The sequence below is a fragment of the Rhizopus microsporus genome, assembly GCF_002708625.1.
Source record: "Rhizopus microsporus ATCC 52813 unplaced genomic scaffold scaffold_8, whole genome shotgun sequence".
In the NCBI taxonomy this organism is placed as follows: domain Eukaryota; kingdom Fungi; phylum Mucoromycota; class Mucoromycetes; order Mucorales; family Rhizopodaceae; genus Rhizopus; species Rhizopus microsporus.
This window is the reverse complement of record NW_019671923.1, coordinates 665,945-683,751: the sequence shown is the minus strand read 5'-3', so window position 1 is coordinate 683,751 and position 17,807 is coordinate 665,945. Positions and strand designations below refer to the sequence as shown.

At 36.6% G+C, this 17,807-nt stretch overlaps 8 protein-coding genes and 1 non-coding gene across 9 annotated transcripts; 3 read left to right on the top strand and 6 right to left on the bottom strand.

Annotated features, from left to right (window-relative positions):
• Positions 1-299: 299 nt before the first annotated feature.
• On the bottom strand, positions 300-373 carry RHIMIDRAFT_t30. Its single transcript has one exon. It is a non-coding gene; the product is annotated as a tRNA-Ile (tRNA).
• Positions 374-677: 304 nt separating this feature from the next.
• RHIMIDRAFT_251595 (ribosomal protein S1) lies at positions 678-1,214 on the bottom strand (the record flags this gene model as incomplete). Its single annotated transcript, XM_023610861.1, has 4 exons — positions 678-928; positions 984-1,039; positions 1,099-1,148; positions 1,203-1,214. The coding sequence occupies 4 exons, from the start codon at positions 1,212-1,214 to the stop codon at positions 678-680; spliced, it is 369 nt and encodes a 122-aa protein (XP_023466367.1).
• A 193-nt stretch (positions 1,215-1,407) lies between these two features.
• On the bottom strand, positions 1,408-2,025 carry RHIMIDRAFT_202777 (peptide methionine sulfoxide reductase msrB; the record flags this gene model as incomplete). Its single annotated transcript, XM_023606636.1, has 5 exons — positions 1,408-1,574; positions 1,630-1,647; positions 1,713-1,793; positions 1,856-1,903; positions 1,953-2,025. The coding sequence occupies 5 exons, from the start codon at positions 2,023-2,025 to the stop codon at positions 1,408-1,410; spliced, it is 387 nt and encodes a 128-aa protein (XP_023466366.1).
• Positions 2,026-2,054: 29 nt separating this feature from the next.
• On the bottom strand, positions 2,055-2,925 carry RHIMIDRAFT_135355 (uncharacterized protein). The gene has a single exon (XM_023605597.1). The coding sequence runs from the start codon at positions 2,793-2,795 to the stop codon at positions 2,190-2,192; it is 606 nt and encodes a 201-aa protein (XP_023466365.1). The 5' UTR covers positions 2,796-2,925; the 3' UTR covers positions 2,055-2,189.
• Positions 2,926-2,965: 40 nt separating this feature from the next.
• Positions 2,966-4,200, bottom strand: RHIMIDRAFT_287678 (glycosyl transferase; the record flags this gene model as incomplete). Its single annotated transcript, XM_023613495.1, has 5 exons — positions 2,966-3,051; positions 3,101-3,624; positions 3,674-3,730; positions 3,784-4,103; positions 4,141-4,200. The coding sequence occupies 5 exons, from the start codon at positions 4,198-4,200 to the stop codon at positions 2,966-2,968; spliced, it is 1,047 nt and encodes a 348-aa protein (XP_023466364.1).
• A 1,906-nt stretch (positions 4,201-6,106) lies between these two features.
• On the top strand, positions 6,107-10,390 carry RHIMIDRAFT_291985 (uncharacterized protein; the record flags this gene model as incomplete). The annotated part of the gene is made up of 18 exons (XM_023613856.1): positions 6,107-6,395; positions 6,456-6,507; positions 6,567-6,661; positions 6,720-6,803; positions 6,851-7,027; positions 7,075-7,179; positions 7,227-7,320; positions 7,371-7,525; positions 7,589-8,174; positions 8,222-8,316; positions 8,392-8,516; positions 8,564-8,682; positions 8,733-9,310; positions 9,363-9,404; positions 9,461-9,655; positions 9,707-9,979; positions 10,032-10,195; positions 10,255-10,390. The coding sequence occupies exons 1-18, from the start codon at positions 6,285-6,287 to the stop codon at positions 10,388-10,390; spliced, it is 3,186 nt and encodes a 1,061-aa protein (XP_023466363.1). The 5' UTR covers positions 6,107-6,284.
• Positions 10,391-11,096: 706 nt separating this feature from the next.
• RHIMIDRAFT_202670 (ARM repeat-containing protein) lies at positions 11,097-13,969 on the bottom strand (the record flags this gene model as incomplete). Its single annotated transcript, XM_023606625.1, has 8 exons — positions 11,097-11,277; positions 11,329-11,488; positions 11,539-11,618; positions 11,672-12,174; positions 12,225-13,397; positions 13,447-13,614; positions 13,670-13,814; positions 13,872-13,969. 8 exons carry the CDS (start codon positions 13,967-13,969, stop codon positions 11,097-11,099), a joined length of 2,508 nt encoding a protein of 835 aa, XP_023466362.1.
• Positions 13,970-14,204: 235 nt separating this feature from the next.
• RHIMIDRAFT_202416 (protein-methionine-S-oxide reductase) lies at positions 14,205-14,957 on the top strand (the record flags this gene model as incomplete). Its single annotated transcript, XM_023606608.1, has 6 exons — positions 14,205-14,245; positions 14,301-14,400; positions 14,447-14,549; positions 14,598-14,794; positions 14,848-14,880; positions 14,931-14,957. The coding sequence occupies 6 exons, from the start codon at positions 14,205-14,207 to the stop codon at positions 14,955-14,957; spliced, it is 501 nt and encodes a 166-aa protein (XP_023466361.1).
• Positions 14,958-14,986: 29 nt separating this feature from the next.
• Positions 14,987-17,746, top strand: RHIMIDRAFT_237568 (uncharacterized protein; the record flags this gene model as incomplete). Its single annotated transcript, XM_023608781.1, has 8 exons — positions 14,987-15,082; positions 15,136-15,237; positions 15,288-15,329; positions 15,395-15,689; positions 15,746-16,429; positions 16,482-17,261; positions 17,310-17,386; positions 17,441-17,746. 8 exons carry the CDS (start codon positions 14,987-14,989, stop codon positions 17,744-17,746), a joined length of 2,382 nt encoding a protein of 793 aa, XP_023466360.1.
• Between the last annotated feature and the right edge of the window lie 61 nt (positions 17,747-17,807).

The window sequence follows — 17,807 nt, the reverse complement described above, 5'->3', positions numbered from 1 at the left end:
ATAAATCATAAATCATTAAAACTTGCATTGGACATGCAGAGTATAAGATACCAAAAAGGGTATCAGTATTGAATGTATTTATACTAAAATAATTTAAAATTCATTTGTTTGAACTTCATACAAGTCGTGAAGTTTGTCTGTCTCATGAAGTTCGTGAGGGTCACGAAGTTCATCTGTTTCAACTCCGCTATTGTTACAATGTCACTTTCTTGATTACAATAAGGAAATCCCTACGCGCACACCTAAAGCGGGGGCTAAAAATGTTAACTGCTTCCGCGGTTTAAGCGGAACACCTTGATTGGTCACTACGAGGGTCGAACTCGCGACCTTGGCGTTATTAGCACCACGCTCTAACCAACTGAGCTAAGCGACCTTGTTGGTATTTTTGATGTACAAAATATAAGATTCAAATAATTTTAAATAATTTACGTAACTATCACGTGCTTTGTCTTCAACAAGAGTGTCGATTGAATTTTAGCCAATATCATCATTGGAAGGCAATGAGATTATCGGTATAGTTCAAGCATTGGTTTTATAAACTAGGCAGAGTAATGCTCTTTTATGAAATCAAAACTCAAATAAAATTCAAAACTGTGAGTATTTTTCAAAAGCCTGACCAAGGGGCGTTTTTATTTCTTAAAGAAAAAATAAATGGCCACAGAGTGCAGCAAAAAGAATTAAGCAATGGTAACTTCAACTTCAACTCCGGGTTCAATGGAGATGGAAGTGATTTGCTTGACAATTTCAGAAGGAGAATGCAAGTCAATCAAGCGCTTGTGAATCTTCATCTCAAACTTGTCAAAGGTTTCGGAACCGTTACCACAAGGAGACTTGCGAGTGGTGATGCGAAGAACCTTGGTGGGAAGGCGAACGGGGCCCTTTACCTTGAGCTGCTTATCTTTGGCACGTTGAACAAGATCAGAGGCAACTGCAAATTATATATTAGTATGTCTTTAGTCTTTATGAAATAAGGGAAGAGTTACCCTTTTCCAAATTCTTAACATTGCGAGAAGACAGGGTAATACGGATGCGATGGATCCTATTATGTATATGTCTGTTCAGAAAGCTTTTATCATCTAATTCTATCATTATCCTTACTTGGGTTGTTCTTGTTCTTCAAGGCCAGGCTTTTCGGTAGTGTTCTTAGCCTACATGATTGATGGTTATTATTGAAAATTAATCAAATTGTGTTTGTAACTTACGACGTAGGACATTCTTGTTGAATTCTCTATAGATAATATAATGATGAGAGAGTGTACATTATGAAGCTTTGCCTGATAATCTTACCAGCGGTGACTAAGACTCGTGTTAAAATAAATGAAAAAGATAAAAAATTTTTTTCTTTCCTTTAAAATACACAGTGTGATTCGATTGGAGGATTAATGAAAGCCACACAAATATAGTTCTTTATTCTTTAAAACGTAAGCTGACACTGTTGACGCAGTGCCTTTCATCTGTGGGCGTAGGAAAACCTTCACCTTTAAATACATGACCGAGGTGACCACCACACTTGGAGCAGCATATTTCTATACGCTGCATACCGTGTGAATTATCCTCATGTCTTATAATAGCACCTAAAGGTGACATGTATTAGTGATATAATAAAATGATAACTGTTGATTTATATACCAGGTATAGCATCAAAGACTAAGTATACAAAAGAAAAAGGTTAGCTCTAGTTTCAAAAGTAGACATGTATATGTATACTTTACATGCTGGCCAACCACATCCACTATCAAATTTTGTATCAGAGACATAAAGTGGTGCGTCACATCCAGCACAATGATAAACTCCTACACCGAAAGAGATAAGGTCAGAGGGGGGGGGGCTGATAGAATAATAATGGTAATGCTACCTTTCTCATGGAATTTATTGTACTTTCCTGTTCCGGGTGGTTCCGTTCCTATTGATAAAGAATAAGTAGAATGTATTTAACCCCCCTTTTAAAATACCTTTTTGACGAAGTACTCTAAACTGCTCAGGTGTAAGAACAGCTCTCCATTCAGCATCAGTTTTTGTTGTCATGGCTTTAATAAGATTTAGTCTTGAATGATTACTAATGAACGATCGAGTAAATGAAATGCGAACGAGTGAACGCAACATGATAAAAAATTATGCAATTTGGGGAATAATTTGTAAAATAAACACGTGACACGAGACGCTGATAACGATGAATGGCGTTTATTTGTTTATTCACTTCGTCTCAATGGACTTGGTTTTCCCCAAACAAAAACATCTTGTCTTTTTGATAAAAAAGAGCGCCTAGGCTTTAATGACCTTGTAATTTTAGAAGCACGTATCATGTTTAATTCTGTAGAAAGGATTCTAAGCTGATCTGTATTCGTACGCGACCCTCTGATATAAGCATGGGATTCTGTCCAAACGGGTCGTTTAGGCTGATGGGCAGCAATCAAAGTTCTTTTATCTATGTATTTTATTTGTCCTATTCCACCTGATGAGGATACAGGTATTTTTGATTTGGCTTGTAATAACATAGATAGATCTATCAATTTCTGAGGAAGGGTATTGTTGAATGAAGTTTGGGTATTGAACACAAGTAATTGTGTTGTTGTTTGTGCAGGTGTTATTGTAGACATGGTTATGATACATTTGGGTGATTTTGAGTGATCTTTTAGAATAGGCTTTTTCAGATATGAAAACAGAGAATAGATGTCTTGGTATTTAGATTTATGTACATTAGTGTTGTATAAGCATAGTATATCCATGAGTTGTATAAGTAAATATAAAAAAATAAAAAAAAAAGGGGAAAAGGGAAAAGGTTTATTCTTTGACATTTTCTCTGTTATATTTTGTTTATCTTTCTTTTTCTTCCTATTTTAGGTCAATTGCTCTTCCACTGGTGCCTTCTATGTCTCACGTGTGCATATATGAATCATTATGATAAACCAAAGAAAGAAAAAGGCAAAAGAAAGGGTGTTTCATTCGGCATAGTTTTATATCATTGCTAATATCTTTTCGTAATAACAAAATCAGTACTCTTTTTACCAACGATTTGTAAGAACTGTGATGTGCAGCTCCATCCATCTTTATCTTTACTAATTCATGAGTAACCATTCTGAAGTATTCAATATAAACTTACCAATACTGCCTGTGGGGTCACAATGGCATTTTTCAGCAGCTAACCAACCAGGCTCACTTGGACAGTGTTTGAATGGATTATGCCAATATCCCATATCGTAAAAAAAGTGAACTTCAGACTTTTTCAGCATTAAAGCAGCAGCAATCGAGTGAACGGGAGCATCTCCCCATCTTTCATAAAAGAATCCTCCTGCCTTGTCAAGATAATTGAAATAGTCTAAATAAGCTTGTGATCTAAGCCAAGCTAAAGATGCTATCTCAAAATTACTCCAGAAATGACACATGTTGTATGTTTCTCCATCATCGTTTGTCACCCATTTCATTAGACTATCAGAGCTATTGGCTGGAATAATATGCTGTGGATATTGATTCATAAATCCTTTGACTGTATCCCAAAGTGTAGGCACTGTGCTAGCGTATTCTGTAAGAGAAATCGCAAATCCATATTTCAATTCCTTTTCTCTCATCACTCGGAATGGATCATAATCAATATCACACATAAACTTAACATGAGGCTCTACTCTCCTATAACATAATAAATACCTCTTGTTTCTATCATTCATAGCTACTTTACCAGTAATAGTCATACTCCTTCAATAAAGGATGTCTAAAGAAGAATCCACTTTGAAATCTATGCATATCCTTAGCCGTTCTTTCTTTCTTTTTACATTCTCTTATTCTAACCTGCACATGTGCCTATATGACTCTGATCCTCCATAGATAACGCCTTCAGTTTCCATCTTTTCTCTTCCAAGCCTTGCCTTTTCTTGATCAATCCACTCAGGATACTGCCACATTTCTGGACTGAGTTGTCCATAGCGAGTCTTGCCTGATGCTAAACCGGTTGTGTATTCTTTAAACTTATCGGTAAAAGGTTGGTCGTTTAAGAATATATAAGGATAATGATATTTGCTGTTGAATCTATCCTCAAGCATCTGCATTGTCTCTCGAAGAGATTCGAGATCTTCATTTCTAGCTAATATAACAAAGGCAGCGTTCTCTCTCTGAATGGACCCATCCTTGGGATGATTATAATCGTACTGATAAGCTGGGTATGATTCTTTGTTGATTATTCCATAATATGTAAGAAGTAATAGACATATAGGCAATAATACCAATAATACTATTCTTCCATATCTAGCAGGAATCATCCTTTTTTTTTCTTAAATAAAAAAGAAAGTAGAAAATTCAACGTCAATTTAGCCTAAAATAAGTATTTACGTCAATAATAGGCGCGCTTTTGATTTCAAAGAATAAGGCACACATTCTTTATTATATCAAAATGCACTAATTTTTAGTTTGTTGCATTTAGCCTTTAAATTGTACATCCTTGATTTATAAAGACACACAAAAGCTCATTTCTTTAACTTATAAATAAAGATACTCATAACAGTTGTGTTTATCAGTAACTGCTTGGGGTTTTGTTAGTTAAAGTGCCTTTTATGGTGGACAATAAAGACAAATTAGGAAATGTACAAATATCTTCCTTCCTTTTGAACAGGCTGCTTCTATTACCTTAAAATAGCTTTCATGAGACTATTGCTAATTTACACACTTCTGAAAGCTTTGGCCCAAATTCTCATTAATTGTTTTTCTTATTGGAGAAAGATTCCTGAAGAGGTCAAAGGCGTTGGTATGATTATTAGAATGGATTTGAGATTGTTTATCGTTCCCAAAACAGCCATGGTTGGCCCTACTTCGATCTCACCACGGTGATGTTTTCCGAATAAATACTGAATTGACAATTATGGTACTTGTAGTATCTTTCAAAGGCATTGTTATCAAACTCCGCTTAACTGTCTGTGTACAGTCTTCGGGCTTGGATACTTTGCTTGAATATGACTGTAATATGGATACATTCCACGTTTCAATTTGTTCTTTGACTAAGGGACCTGATGATATAAGTTGTAGCTTGTAGAGGCTATTATTGAAGATAAGTGCAGTCGCTAGTCAAAGTGATCAAAAGCTAATGTTGGCTGGGTACCAAAGATATCATTGAAATTGCTTTCTGGATCTTTTACTGATGGTTTCCTCCGTTGTTCGCTCGTCATGGAGCGGATTTTTGTATCTTTTAGTATTTGATTCGTAATAATGATGATTCCTTCAGGATTTTTCTGATATTGTCTGTGTGGTCTATTTCTTCACATTAACGCTGTTGTTCGTTTTTTGGGCCATTTTGTCATTGTGGAAAGAGTTGGAAAAATTGTGCACATATAAAAAGTCTACACTACACACCAATAGAGCTCATTTTGCGTACATAAAAAATAAAGATTGCATAATTTGATGCTGCCAATTTCTACAGGATATACTCTTCTATATATATTGCACTTTGTAAGAATTAAGAAGGATTGTGTTATATTTATCCTGTACATACTTAATCTTACCATATGATATTGCTATAAAACTATACTCTGAAAGACTAGCCACAGGACACGCTGTTATTAGATAATGCGACGTATCCAATTCCTTTTGGATATGATTAGCTCATGCTTTCATAATAATGTTTGTAATAATGAGCTTTTTTTCTTTCTCTTGTCTTAATAAAGAAGTTATATAGAGACTCATCGATATATATCTATATTTCTTTTTTATTATTCAAGATGCAATACATAATGGAATAAAAGCCCAATATGTAAGTTTAAACTTTGCTGATTGGAGTATTGCAAAATTATTGTATAGGTTAGAGTGCCTCAAATAGACAAAAGGAAAAGTTGCTGAAAGTCGCAAAAGAAAAGGCTGTAAACACATGAAAAAAATAAAGATTGTATAACATCTATTTTTCTTTTTTGCACAGCTGTGTAATCTTTTACAAGAGCTCTTCATTTAAACACGTTTGTATCTTCGAATCTAAATAACTGCAGAACCTTTGACGGTTCTTCAAGTAGACATTGTTACGAGCACCAGTTACTCTTGTAGTTAGTCAAAAGTTTTTTCTCTTTTCATCCTACTTCTGATTACAGGCCAAAGCTGCTAAATCAGGTTAAGCTCTAGAGAGTATGATAGAAGGCATACACATACATATCCTCGACTTACAATTAGCTTGAGCCTCAATATTCTGCAGCAGGAATTCTATTCCCCGATAAAAATAACTTGGTGACACTTTACACAAGGATAAAACAGCACACGTTTTTTTCAAGCTCTTTTTCTCCCCCTCTTTTTTCCTTTTTCTTTTGTTTTTATTTCTTATGCAGCAACTCGGAAACAGTCTCGATAGTATTGGTTACATATATCCAAGAAAACTACTTGATCATAATAGCTTACAGATAAAGGAATCGACGTTGCCAGCTGAAGTATTGGTATGTTTGTTATTCCATCCTATTGCTATCAGTAACAGTCAATATGAATATTAAAAATAGTGTCATTATTTCGATATTTTAATTAGTGATCCAAATGAATTTCAATACCCAGGTACGGGTATTTAGTACTCAATTGAACAATCCGTTTAACATATATGTAATATATATTAGCATTATATGAGCAGTTTAAAAAGGTTATACATTCACCTATTTCAATCCCTTTAAAAAATGAAACACTAATGCCACCCAAAAGGCAATATGTCAAGGTAACTATAGGCTATTTATATACACATATATAGTTGCCATAGCAACGTTTTCATATAGAATGATAAACGAAGACGATATTTGATAGAAGAATTTATAAAAACAGAGGCCAATTATTTGACAAGTTTAAAAACGTTTGTACTCGTAAGTAAATCGTGTTCTAACATGATATCGCACCTGACAAATAGTAGTTAATAGTGGAACCTTTAAGGCAATTTGCCAAAGATAGACATAACCCGATCATCGGACAATACGAATGTTCAAATATTTTTATGAACATTGATGAGATCATTCAAGTAACAGAAGAATTCTATCGTGATCTAATTTCTGATCATGATACTAATCTGGGTAATTTATGCTCAGCTCATGTAAGAATATGTTGCATACGATGTACATATGCTTATATCCTTTATAGTTGCGTCAGTTTAGTTGCTATAACAAATTCTTATCTGGTATCCATAATGCCAGAATACTTAATGAAAAGCAGCTAAAGAACCCACATTATGTCGAGTATTTAGAGGTAAAGTTTTGGATGCATCACGTTCATAAATGCTCATCATTTTAAAGGCTGCCAATGAGCAAATGAAGAGTAACCAGACAGTGTATGACTATTTAGCCTTACCTATTCAACGTATTGGGAGATATACAATGTATTTTAAAGGTAGTTTATAAACCCTTCAACAAATCAGGAGCTGACCTGCACTTCCAAAGAGCTGCTGAAACACACTGCAGATGACCATGCGGACTTACCTGGGTTACATCAAGCACTTTTGAAAGCTGAAGAGATTGCAAACATGACGGAAGAAGCACATACACAGGCATTGAAGATATTTAGTAGATTGCTGTTAACCATCCATGCTTGTCCTGTAACTAAGCTAGATTCATAAGTGAATTTGTGTTCATTTTTGTAACGCTTTCACTTTCTATAGGAATCCCTGATTAACTCTCACCGTCGATTCTTGTGTTATCTGGACGTAGCTCAGCTCGACATACAAACAATGAAACACCTATACCCTGTAACGTTATTTTTATTCTCTGATAAAATTATGGTCGTACGACGTCCGTCGTATGATACCGATGGTTTGGACCTTTGTGGACTCGATCAACGTTTGTATGAAGGCTCAGAAAAACTAGACTTTTGTATCAGCAGAGACACGTTCTCTTCCGGAAAACTCAAATTTCTAGGCTGGATAAGCCTAGCTGACATAAGTCTTCATGAAGGACCTCTGGGTACGTTTTTGATTTTAAATATTTCAATACTAACTCCAGTGACAGATGCATCATTTACTTTATTGTGTAACAATACGGGTGCCTCGCCACCTTCTTCCGATAACACAGATGAAAAAACGCAGAAATCATTAGAGGCTTACTTTCAACAAGATCATGCTCACATCTTCAGTTTATCTCCAAGCGGCAATTTTATTAATAAACAATACCTTCATACTGTCGAAAAGGCCTTATCCTATTTTGCTTACCAATTTGGAAAGGCAAGGAATGAATGCAGAACAGCTCATGGTTAGAAAACAACAATATCCAATAATTGAATACTAAATCGATATTAGAAGGACGTATAGATACAACGTATTGTCAGTGGAATCGCCATCATTTTTTTACAAACATCTACTTCATGGCTCAGTATGATGAAGTGCCAAATAAGGTAATGTAAAATAAAATGCTTCCATAGTACAAAGTGCCTCATGGGGCCTTGTTTTCTCATTTCTCCGCCCAATAGAGTGAAATAGCCTTATTCTATACAGAATCAAATACGATTGATGTTGAAAGTATTCTTAGTAATAATGATGGCTCGCCAAACATGGTAGGTTTTATTGTGCCTCATGAAAAGGACAATAACTACAGGTAAAAAACATATCCCCCAAGTTTGCTTTACTTACCAATAGAAACAGATTTGCTATACGTAGCAAGTGTGCCATTGGTAATACAAAGAATAGTCAGGTACTTTTGACATTCCGAGCAAGCGATGGTTTCTTTATTCATGACGCCCGAAACTTACTGTTTGGCAATCGTAAGCGAAAACTTACCTGTAATAATAGTTGCTTTAAATTTTTTTCATAGTTCTCGCCTGTGATCGGGATTTACAGACAGCGAATCGAATAGAAAATGCAAAACATTTAAGATATGAACACAGCTCATCTCATGAAGGCCTAAAGTTCGTTACTAAACAAGACCTGAAGCGCAAAAAAAGTCGACCGACATTCAAGTTATTTTCTTCGCTTGCAGGACACAGCAGCAACAGTAGCAATAGTATCAGTAGTAGCAGTAGCAGCAGTAGCAGCAGCAATAACTCATCATCTATCGCTTTTCAAGGACCTAATTCACCTACAACGGCCACTAGTTCATTTTATTCCAAACAAAAAGCATCCTATACGCATAATGACTATCTTATCGATTTAGAGGCTTCTTTTTGCTCAAAGCGCTATTCTACAGGCTCGTCTTCCTGTAACAGCTCCATTCGATCTCACCGAAGCATAGACTCCAAATCAACATTGCAATCCATTAATTCTTCTTCCTCACGGCACAAGAGTGAAAAGCAACATATTCCGGATTTATTGGAACTGTTTCCAGTTTCGAAACTGGGTAAACTTGGAGAAAGGCACTCAGATGTTATGCTTGGTCAACAAAGACAGCTTAGTGTAAGTTCAAACAAAGCACTATATCCCCCTTCTTCTTACGTGTCATATCTAGCCAAGTGTTCATCCTACCCGTACTGCTTCTTGCGAAATCCTGGTAACGAAAAAAAAAAGGGTTTGATTATTGTGTATTTGTTAAACCTTTATAAAAAGTCTGCAGCAAGGAAGGAAAGGGGTATATTAGAAACGGTTTTTAGTTCAAGTGATCTACATCGACCATCAAGTAGTATTGGTAGTAGTAGCAGGGAGCCTACGCCTGTTATGACTGAAAGTGGTGAGTCTTCAATTAATAGTCGACAAAGCACACTATCCACTATGAACAGTCAGCGCTCGTTATACCAGCAAATGGTAAGTAAAAAAATAAAAAATACAATGTTGTAGGCTTATTTTTGTGTAAAGTTCGATACACCGCCAACTCCTATGCTCAAGGCGCGGCCAACATCAGATCTGTTGATCCCTATCGCTGCTCCAGACGATAGTCAGCAGATGCATGTGAGGTTTTTCTCAGACTTTAAGAAACCGGCGTTAGATACCGAGTTACATCTTGAATTGGAAGAAAAGAATAGGACCATCATCATGCTCAATTCGCTACTTCAGAAGAAGGATCAGGAAATAAGTATGCTCAAGGCAGATCTAGAAGATTCTGTGTCAGAGTTAGGCACTGTCTGTGATGTAACGTATATATTATTTTGCTTGATCTACCATACCGACTCATTCTTGATAGAAATTTAACCTTGAGCTAGATAATCTGGCTAGATTATATGAGCACATGCATTATGATGACGACCCGGACAGCAATAGACCACATAATCCAAGTGCAGAAACTCAGCTGCGAAGGGTACTTGAGGCCACTATGAAGGAGCGTAATCAATGGCAACTGAAAGCAATGTAAGCTATTTTAATTCTTTGCTTTAGTTGTAATTAACCTCTGTTCGTGAAATCAAAAGTGAGCTTGAACGCAAGCTCAAGATACTAGCATTAGGAAACGATAGAAGTGGCAATAGTGGTCAATACAATACCAAATTTACTGTAAATAGACAACGACACTCATATCACGGACCATCTGAGGGAGGACAGTTTTAGGATCCTTTCAAACGTTTTATACCCCCCTTTTTTTTCTCTTTATTGAAGGAAGGAAAGCAAAGTTATTTTTGTAATCTAGAATAAACACAAGATTTATCTCTCAAAACTCTTTTCGTTCAATTGATAGCGAATGAAGCACATATGAAATGCTCTTGAATATGCTTACATTCTTTGACTTTATGAATAATTCATTGAGTCAGTGTTAAGCTCGCTTCCGTAGGGATAACTTTTGATAGAGAGAAAATAGCTTTTGAAAGCGATTTTGTAATTTAATGAAAAACAAACATTTTATCACCTTCGTGTCCTTCTTGCCATCATTCTACCTGCTGTGCTTCCTGTTGCATTTGTCGAGGACCTAGCATGACTATTTGCTCCACTTGTGTTATTGTTTGATGAATCGCCTCCAGGACCTGTGTTGGTCAAACCCAAACTAGCCATTCCATTTCGAATACCTCCTGTTCCAACTGGAGTAGCGCTAGACGCTGTATTGGCTGATGTGTTATTTGACAATATACCCAAGCCCTTGTTGTTACTGCTAATCGAACTATCATCTCTTCCAAAGCCAAAAACTTGCTGGTTATTACCAGAGGACCCACTGACATCACCATACATCATTTTAGGTTTTCTAGATCTTACAAAAGTGTTGACGCGTGCAGCAGTCTGTAATGCTATATATATGGGCTCAGTATCAATAGACTGTATAAAGCTATTGGATGTTACATTGTCTTCTTTGCTTTTCATGCCTAGCTTGAACTGATTTAAAGTGCTGCAAAAGTTCTTGGTACTTGATACCATTTGTTTCGTCCACTTTGGCCTTTGATGCTTGTCGTTTTTCTGTAGAGGTAGTGGATGTGGCAGTATTGTTAACGGCAGATGCTGCTACAGGACTAGAAAAAAAAAGTCTATTTTCTGTATACACCTTTGGTATTTTTCTTTACCTTTTTGGCAAGACGTGAAGAAAACCTAACGATGAAACGCTGCTGAGCCTGTTTCGTAAGGTAGAAAATGCAGAAGATTGAGGTAGCAGCATTAGGATACCATACAGGCATTTGAATAAATAGGGGTATTTTTCAGGTTCTAGTAATTGAAGACGAAGATCTATAGCACAAGCATGAATATAGGCAACATATATATCTTGTTTAGCTTACATGTAAAAACAGGTGATTCTAAAAGTTGAACCAATTTGTCTACTTGGATAAGCAAGTTGACAGTAATTTCGAGTTCAGCACTAATGATAGTGAATAAGCAGCTTGATTGTTGGCCATTTATATATACACTTACAAAGTTTGAAGCATGTTGGATGCATGTTCATATGCTTGAGCTAGCAAACAGAGCGAGAATGCAGATATGGCATTGTGGCACCATGATCGATAGAGGGTATTGAATAGCCTCTGGTTTTCTTTGTTATCCAGATTCCGAAGCTTCTTACGAAGATCAGATAGTTCAGTAGCCGTAATCAGTATAATATTCAAGTTTTGTATCATAATGCTGGCAAATTCAAGGTCATCATCCGCTTCCAGGATATCCGCCATCGTACAATAAATACGTTCAGGATCCAAGCTCATACATAGCTGTCGTATAATGAGACTCCCTCTTGTTTCTAAAAGCCTTCTGTCAGTACTGAACAGAGACAATAAACTGACCATGAAGCTGCGGAAATAGTCTTGATCTGAATAGAATGATATTTGTGCTAGTAGCTGTAAATCTCTGCGAACCACTTCTTCTGAAGAATCTGATAACGTTTTAAGCAAAGCCGGAAATGTACCATCATCAGACATTAACGTCTTTGGTGTATGATTAGAGCTTACAAGTCTTATACCAGCTTCAAGCTTACCTTGTTGGGTGCTTTTTTATGAAGCATCAGTAACCAATCTAAGCTGGCAACTCTTGTTTCCTCATGGGGGTTCAAGAACTGTAGCCGTAAGTTGGCTACAGTTGTCTGGTAATCGAATGGATCGCTTACGTCGTTGCTGCTTGTCATTTTTTGGGTTAGTCGCAACTGTTGTGGACTTCCTGATGGGTCACTGACACTTGATGTGGGTTCGGGAAGAGCTGGTACAATCGAAGTTTCCAAGACAAGCTTTTGCAATTTTTGATTTGTTTCTAATGCAATTAAACGTATAGCGGTAACTGAATGAGCCAAGCATGGTAAAACCTCCTTGATGATCTCGGGAGTAAACTGAATGATGACGTCTTTGGCAATATCTATAAAGGCATTTATCCACAAAAGCGCCGTTTTTTGAATCTCTTCCTCTGTTGAAGACAAATGGCTGACCAAGATCTTGACAATCTTGGCATATTGTACAATTACTCCTTGACCAGGCACATACGTCCCTTTGCCATGTCCATCATTTTCCGAATCAATTTCTTCTTCTTCTACCTCTACGGTTGAACCACAAATGGTTGTTTCCTCTTCGTGTTCTCCTACATATGTGCTCTCTGCAGTGTCTTCTGCTGTCTCTGCCGAATTGACTGATTTGGTTGCCACCGCTGACGGTGCAGATGAAGTGTTTGTTTGCTTGGCTTTTCGTTTTTGATCTTTGAGATACTTTTGAAATTCATTGTGCTGTCTGAGTTGACGGGCTGAAGCGGCTTCCTTGATCTCTCCTAAAAAGTCCTGCAGCAATCCGCCTGTGGCTACTCGTACATCTTCGCTAGCATCGTTCAAACAGCGTATTAGACCATCCAAGAACTCGGGTAAAAATGACACAAGCTCCAAGTCTGGAATTGAATCTAATACTGACATCCAGGACACTAGGAACTGTCTTGAGGCAGAATTTCGCACATAGATACGTTGACTTAATAATGGTATAAACCGGGGTAAAGAAAATGCTGTGTTTCGAGGTAAAGAGGATGGTGTAAATAGTTCCTGGCCAGATTCTGGAGGGTTGTAAGGCTCGCTATAAGGTGATTCATAGGTTGTGGCTAATTCTGATACGATATCCTTTATCAAGCGATCCAAGAGTTCTGCTCCATTCTTGACGCTTATTTCTGAATCTGCTGATAACTTTTTGTATTTTAGCACTTTTAAACAAATAGGAACAACAGTTGCTTACCTTGCACAAAGCGTCAAATATGCTGTTAAAGTACCTCAACACTTCACCCTTTGCAACCTTTGCAATATTGTACATGCTCTCACAGGCATAATATCTTACTTTTTGATCTTGATTACTGAAACATGTCAATATAGGTGGAACGATGATATCCAAATATTTTGAAACGCCCTGTAGGAGAGTGATGTATAAGCTATTTTTATATATATATCTTCTATATATTTACTTGTCCTAAAGCTATTGAAGTGGCAGCTAAGCCTATTAGACCACCATAGCGAGCATAGGGATTATTGGAATAAACAAACTCTTGAACAAGGGCATCCACTATCTGAGTGATCGTTTCTTCAGACTTTTCGTGTTCACGTACAAGTCTGTTGACATAAACTTTTTTTTTTAGCTTTGCAGACAGTAATGAGTTAGTGATGAACACTTGCCTTTCGATATCTAATGCAGCAGCTTTTCTTCTATCATAAGTCTTGTCAGTCAAGCCTTTTATCAAACTAGGGGAGAATAGACTCGTGTCCATTTTTCACTCTGAAAGAGAAAAAAAAAAAAGATATCAGTCAAGATCCAGCTCTCTCCATGTGTGTGTGCGTGTGTGTATACAGGGTTTCTAAATTTGGAATGCCTCATTTGAATTACAGCAACAGGATTTTTGAGCATCATTGATCCAGTGATCATCTGAGTGTTTTTTTTTTTTCATGAATCGTTTTTTATCTCGTGCATCTCTTTTAACTTGTCATTTTCAAAGCACAACAAAAATGTCATTAGAGAAGGCTACTTTTGCTGCTGGTTGCTTTTGGTAATTGTTAAAAATGATTGAGATAATTTAAAATTGACACGTATGCATAATAAAGGGGTGTAGAACACATTTATAAAAAGCATTTTAATCAATTCGGTATTCGTACCAAGGTTGGATACACTGGTGGACATGTGGATGATCCTGACTACAGAAAGGTAAATGATGCTGTGGTTTATGCAATCATTGAGGCTGGTTTGTTAGGTCTGCTCAGGATTGACCAACCATGCTGAAGCACTAGAGATTGAGTTTGATCCTACAAAAGTATCTTTTGATGCTCTGGTCGAATTCTTTTATAAAATGCATGGTAATAATAATATATTACATTAAAAGAAAAAGTAATTGATGATATCAGATCCAACAACGAAGAATGTACAAGGCCCTGATGTTGGTACTCAATATCGATCTGCCATATTCTATCATACACCAGAACAAAAATCTGTTGCTGAAAAAGTGACAGCGCAAGTACAAGAGAAGCATTACAAGGGCAAGCAGATCGTTACAGAAATTGTACCCGCTGGAAAGTTTTATGACGCTGAAGAATATCATCAAGTAGAATATAAATAGTAATAATAATAGTAATAATAATACCTGTATCTATATAGGAATATCTTCAAAAGAATCCGCATGGTTACGAGGTATTTTTGCATATATAATAGACTTTAAATTTTTTCTAACTCAATGACAGTGTCCTACTCATTTCTTGCGTTGGTAAATAAACCTCTTTTTTTCGTTATTAATAAAATGAAAACTACATCCCTTGTTAAGCGACTTAAATGGTCGTTTTCTGGAAATATGAATCCTCATGCACTTGTCATTGGAGATGTCGATAATGACGATGTAAACATTTCATCAAAATATATAGTCAATTATTGAGTTTATGTGATCTATAGAAAAACGAGTTTGTGATTGGAAATCTGAGTGGTGATTTAGCCATTTTCAAAGGAAAATGTCAGGATGGATATCCCTCATATATCTGTCGTGGCCTTGGAACAGTATGTTGAGAGAGAAGAAAAAGAATAGCCCATGTTAATTGCTTTTATAGATCACTTGTATCGCAATCGGAGACGTTCGAAATCACGGAAAAGTAATTTGCTGTAAAAAAGAGAAAGAGAAAAAGAGAGGAGAAGTGGGAATTGACAGTTATTATAGAATTCAGTTGTGGTCATCAATGCTGAAGGTCATGCACATATATTTGATATACCCGTTAAAGCAAAACATGCAGAGCAAGTATCTGTGGATGATTATCTCAGAGGCGGACGGCGTTCTTCTGATACAGCCAGTGTGGTTGCATTCAAACGAATGTTGAGCAACAGCAGCTATTTTACGGCAGGCGGCAATCATTCTGATCAAATCAAGCCTGCATCACGAATATATGACCTTGAGAAACCAAATATTACTCTAAAAGTACCAGTCAATGTGAATAAGGTCCTTATAGCAGATATTGGTTTGTATATACAAGTGTCATGAAGAGTATTATTTTAAAAAAAGCTTTGTGTGTAGACAATGACAAGAAGAATGAACTTATCTTGGCTCGTACAGATCGTATCTTACACGTATTCCGTCTGGCTTCCTGCGATATCACAGCAACAACAGTACCAGCTGATCCTAAAGGGAGTACTCAGTTTCCTACTTTCAGTAACCTTGTTTCACCATCTTCATCTACTTCAAATATACATCAATTAAACACTAAATCATCGAAAAGAGGTACAAGATACAGTTTATCGGAGGTCAACATGTGGGTATTTGATGGTCAAATAAGTTCTTTATGCACTACAACGCATCCAGAAAAGCCAGATGAACCTCTGTTGCTCGTTGCTCAACCAGGAAATACGTTTATCATTATCGATAAGGATGGAAATAGATATAATCATGATTTTACACTCCAATATGAACAGTCAGAGCAGCGTCAGCAGTATCATTATCAGCAAGATGGTACTGAAGAAAATGGAGTGATACAGGATGAAGCAAGTGATATTACTGATAACTTGGGAAACACATTCACTAGGACGAATTATATCATTAAGAATTGGCCAGTAGTTGATAATAATACGATGGCGGGGAAAGGACAAACGGGAGATCATCCTTTTGAATCTGGTGCTGTTGCAACTGAAATTGTGGTTGGAAAAAGACACTTGCAAGGAAATTCATTTACAACAAATGAAATCGGCATGTTGAGCATGGATGGTAAGCAATTCATCAAAAAAAAAAAAAAACTCTTTTAATCACTATCGTAAAGGGAAGTTTTCAATCTATGACTTAAAGAACAAGACAATCTCTCATCGAGACCTGTTTGTGACTCATAAACTGTTTAGTTTGGCTACATTGGATATTTCAAAGCCTTCAATAAGATCAAACAATAGTGATTACGAATCCTCTATTAAACAAAGCGATGCAGCTACCTCCAAAAGTGGAACCCAAACACCGATTAGTCATACGTCACAACTTAGATACACATCTGAGCTAGATGAAGGATCGAGTAGTGAATATGATGATGAGAGCTGGGACGAAGCAAGTGAAAACGAAGAGACACCAGGCTGTGATTTGTTTGTGGCATGCGCATGGAATGGAGTGACCTATCTCATAGATTGGAGTAGAAGAAGGGAAGATGCAAAGATCAAGTATCAACTTGTCAAGTTTGCATTTGAAGGAAGAGTGTGCGCATTCACAGCAGGTCTTTATGCGATAGATGATGAAAATGTGCCGTGTCTGGTTTATGTTGACTTTGAGGATCAGATTTATGTTTACTATGATGTTCACATATCGACTGGGCCTGTCAATGGATTTATTGACACACTTGATGATGATGTAGAGGAAGCAATTGATCGTATTATTGGTATTGAAGGTGCTATTGATTCATTAATACAGCCAGATCAACGAAAACCTCAAAGGAAATCAAATGAGGATGAAGAATTGGAAGAAGAAGAGGGCGATGCAATCGATTTGGGCGATGGATGGAGAGGTATAGCTAATGAAGAGGAGTGTGACTTTATAAAGCAAGGTGATTCAGATATGCTCAGTAAGTTGGTATCTGTGTGTAAGAAAAAGTGAACTTATGTGCATATAGACTTGGCAGACTTTATACATGAGTGTTTGTATGATTTTGATAGTATGAAGGATAAACTAGAAAAGGAGATGATTTCAGTAAGTTGCATTGCTGCTTTGTTATATTGAGCCTCATTCTTTTATAAATCATAGTTTGAAAAAAGCACACTATCTCATCGCTTATTACCAGCTACAGACATACGTAGATTATCAGATCTAAATATTAGCATTGGGCCCAATTTGGACAATGAGGTAACATCAGATCGTTCAATGATTGACGAAGAAGAAGAAGGAGCAAGTAGCAAATATCTCTTCTCAGCTGCTCGTAGTGAAGAATCATCAGAGATTTATGATAATGATATACATATTGCATCATGGATAGAAGGTTCATTAATAGCTTCTTCTATATTTAAAGAACCAGAAGACTCTTCTGGAGAAGAAGACCAACAAGAGTATTGAATAAACTATTAACGGAGTTTTTATTATTAGTTCATCAGACGCGTCCTTTTTTTTTTCTTTT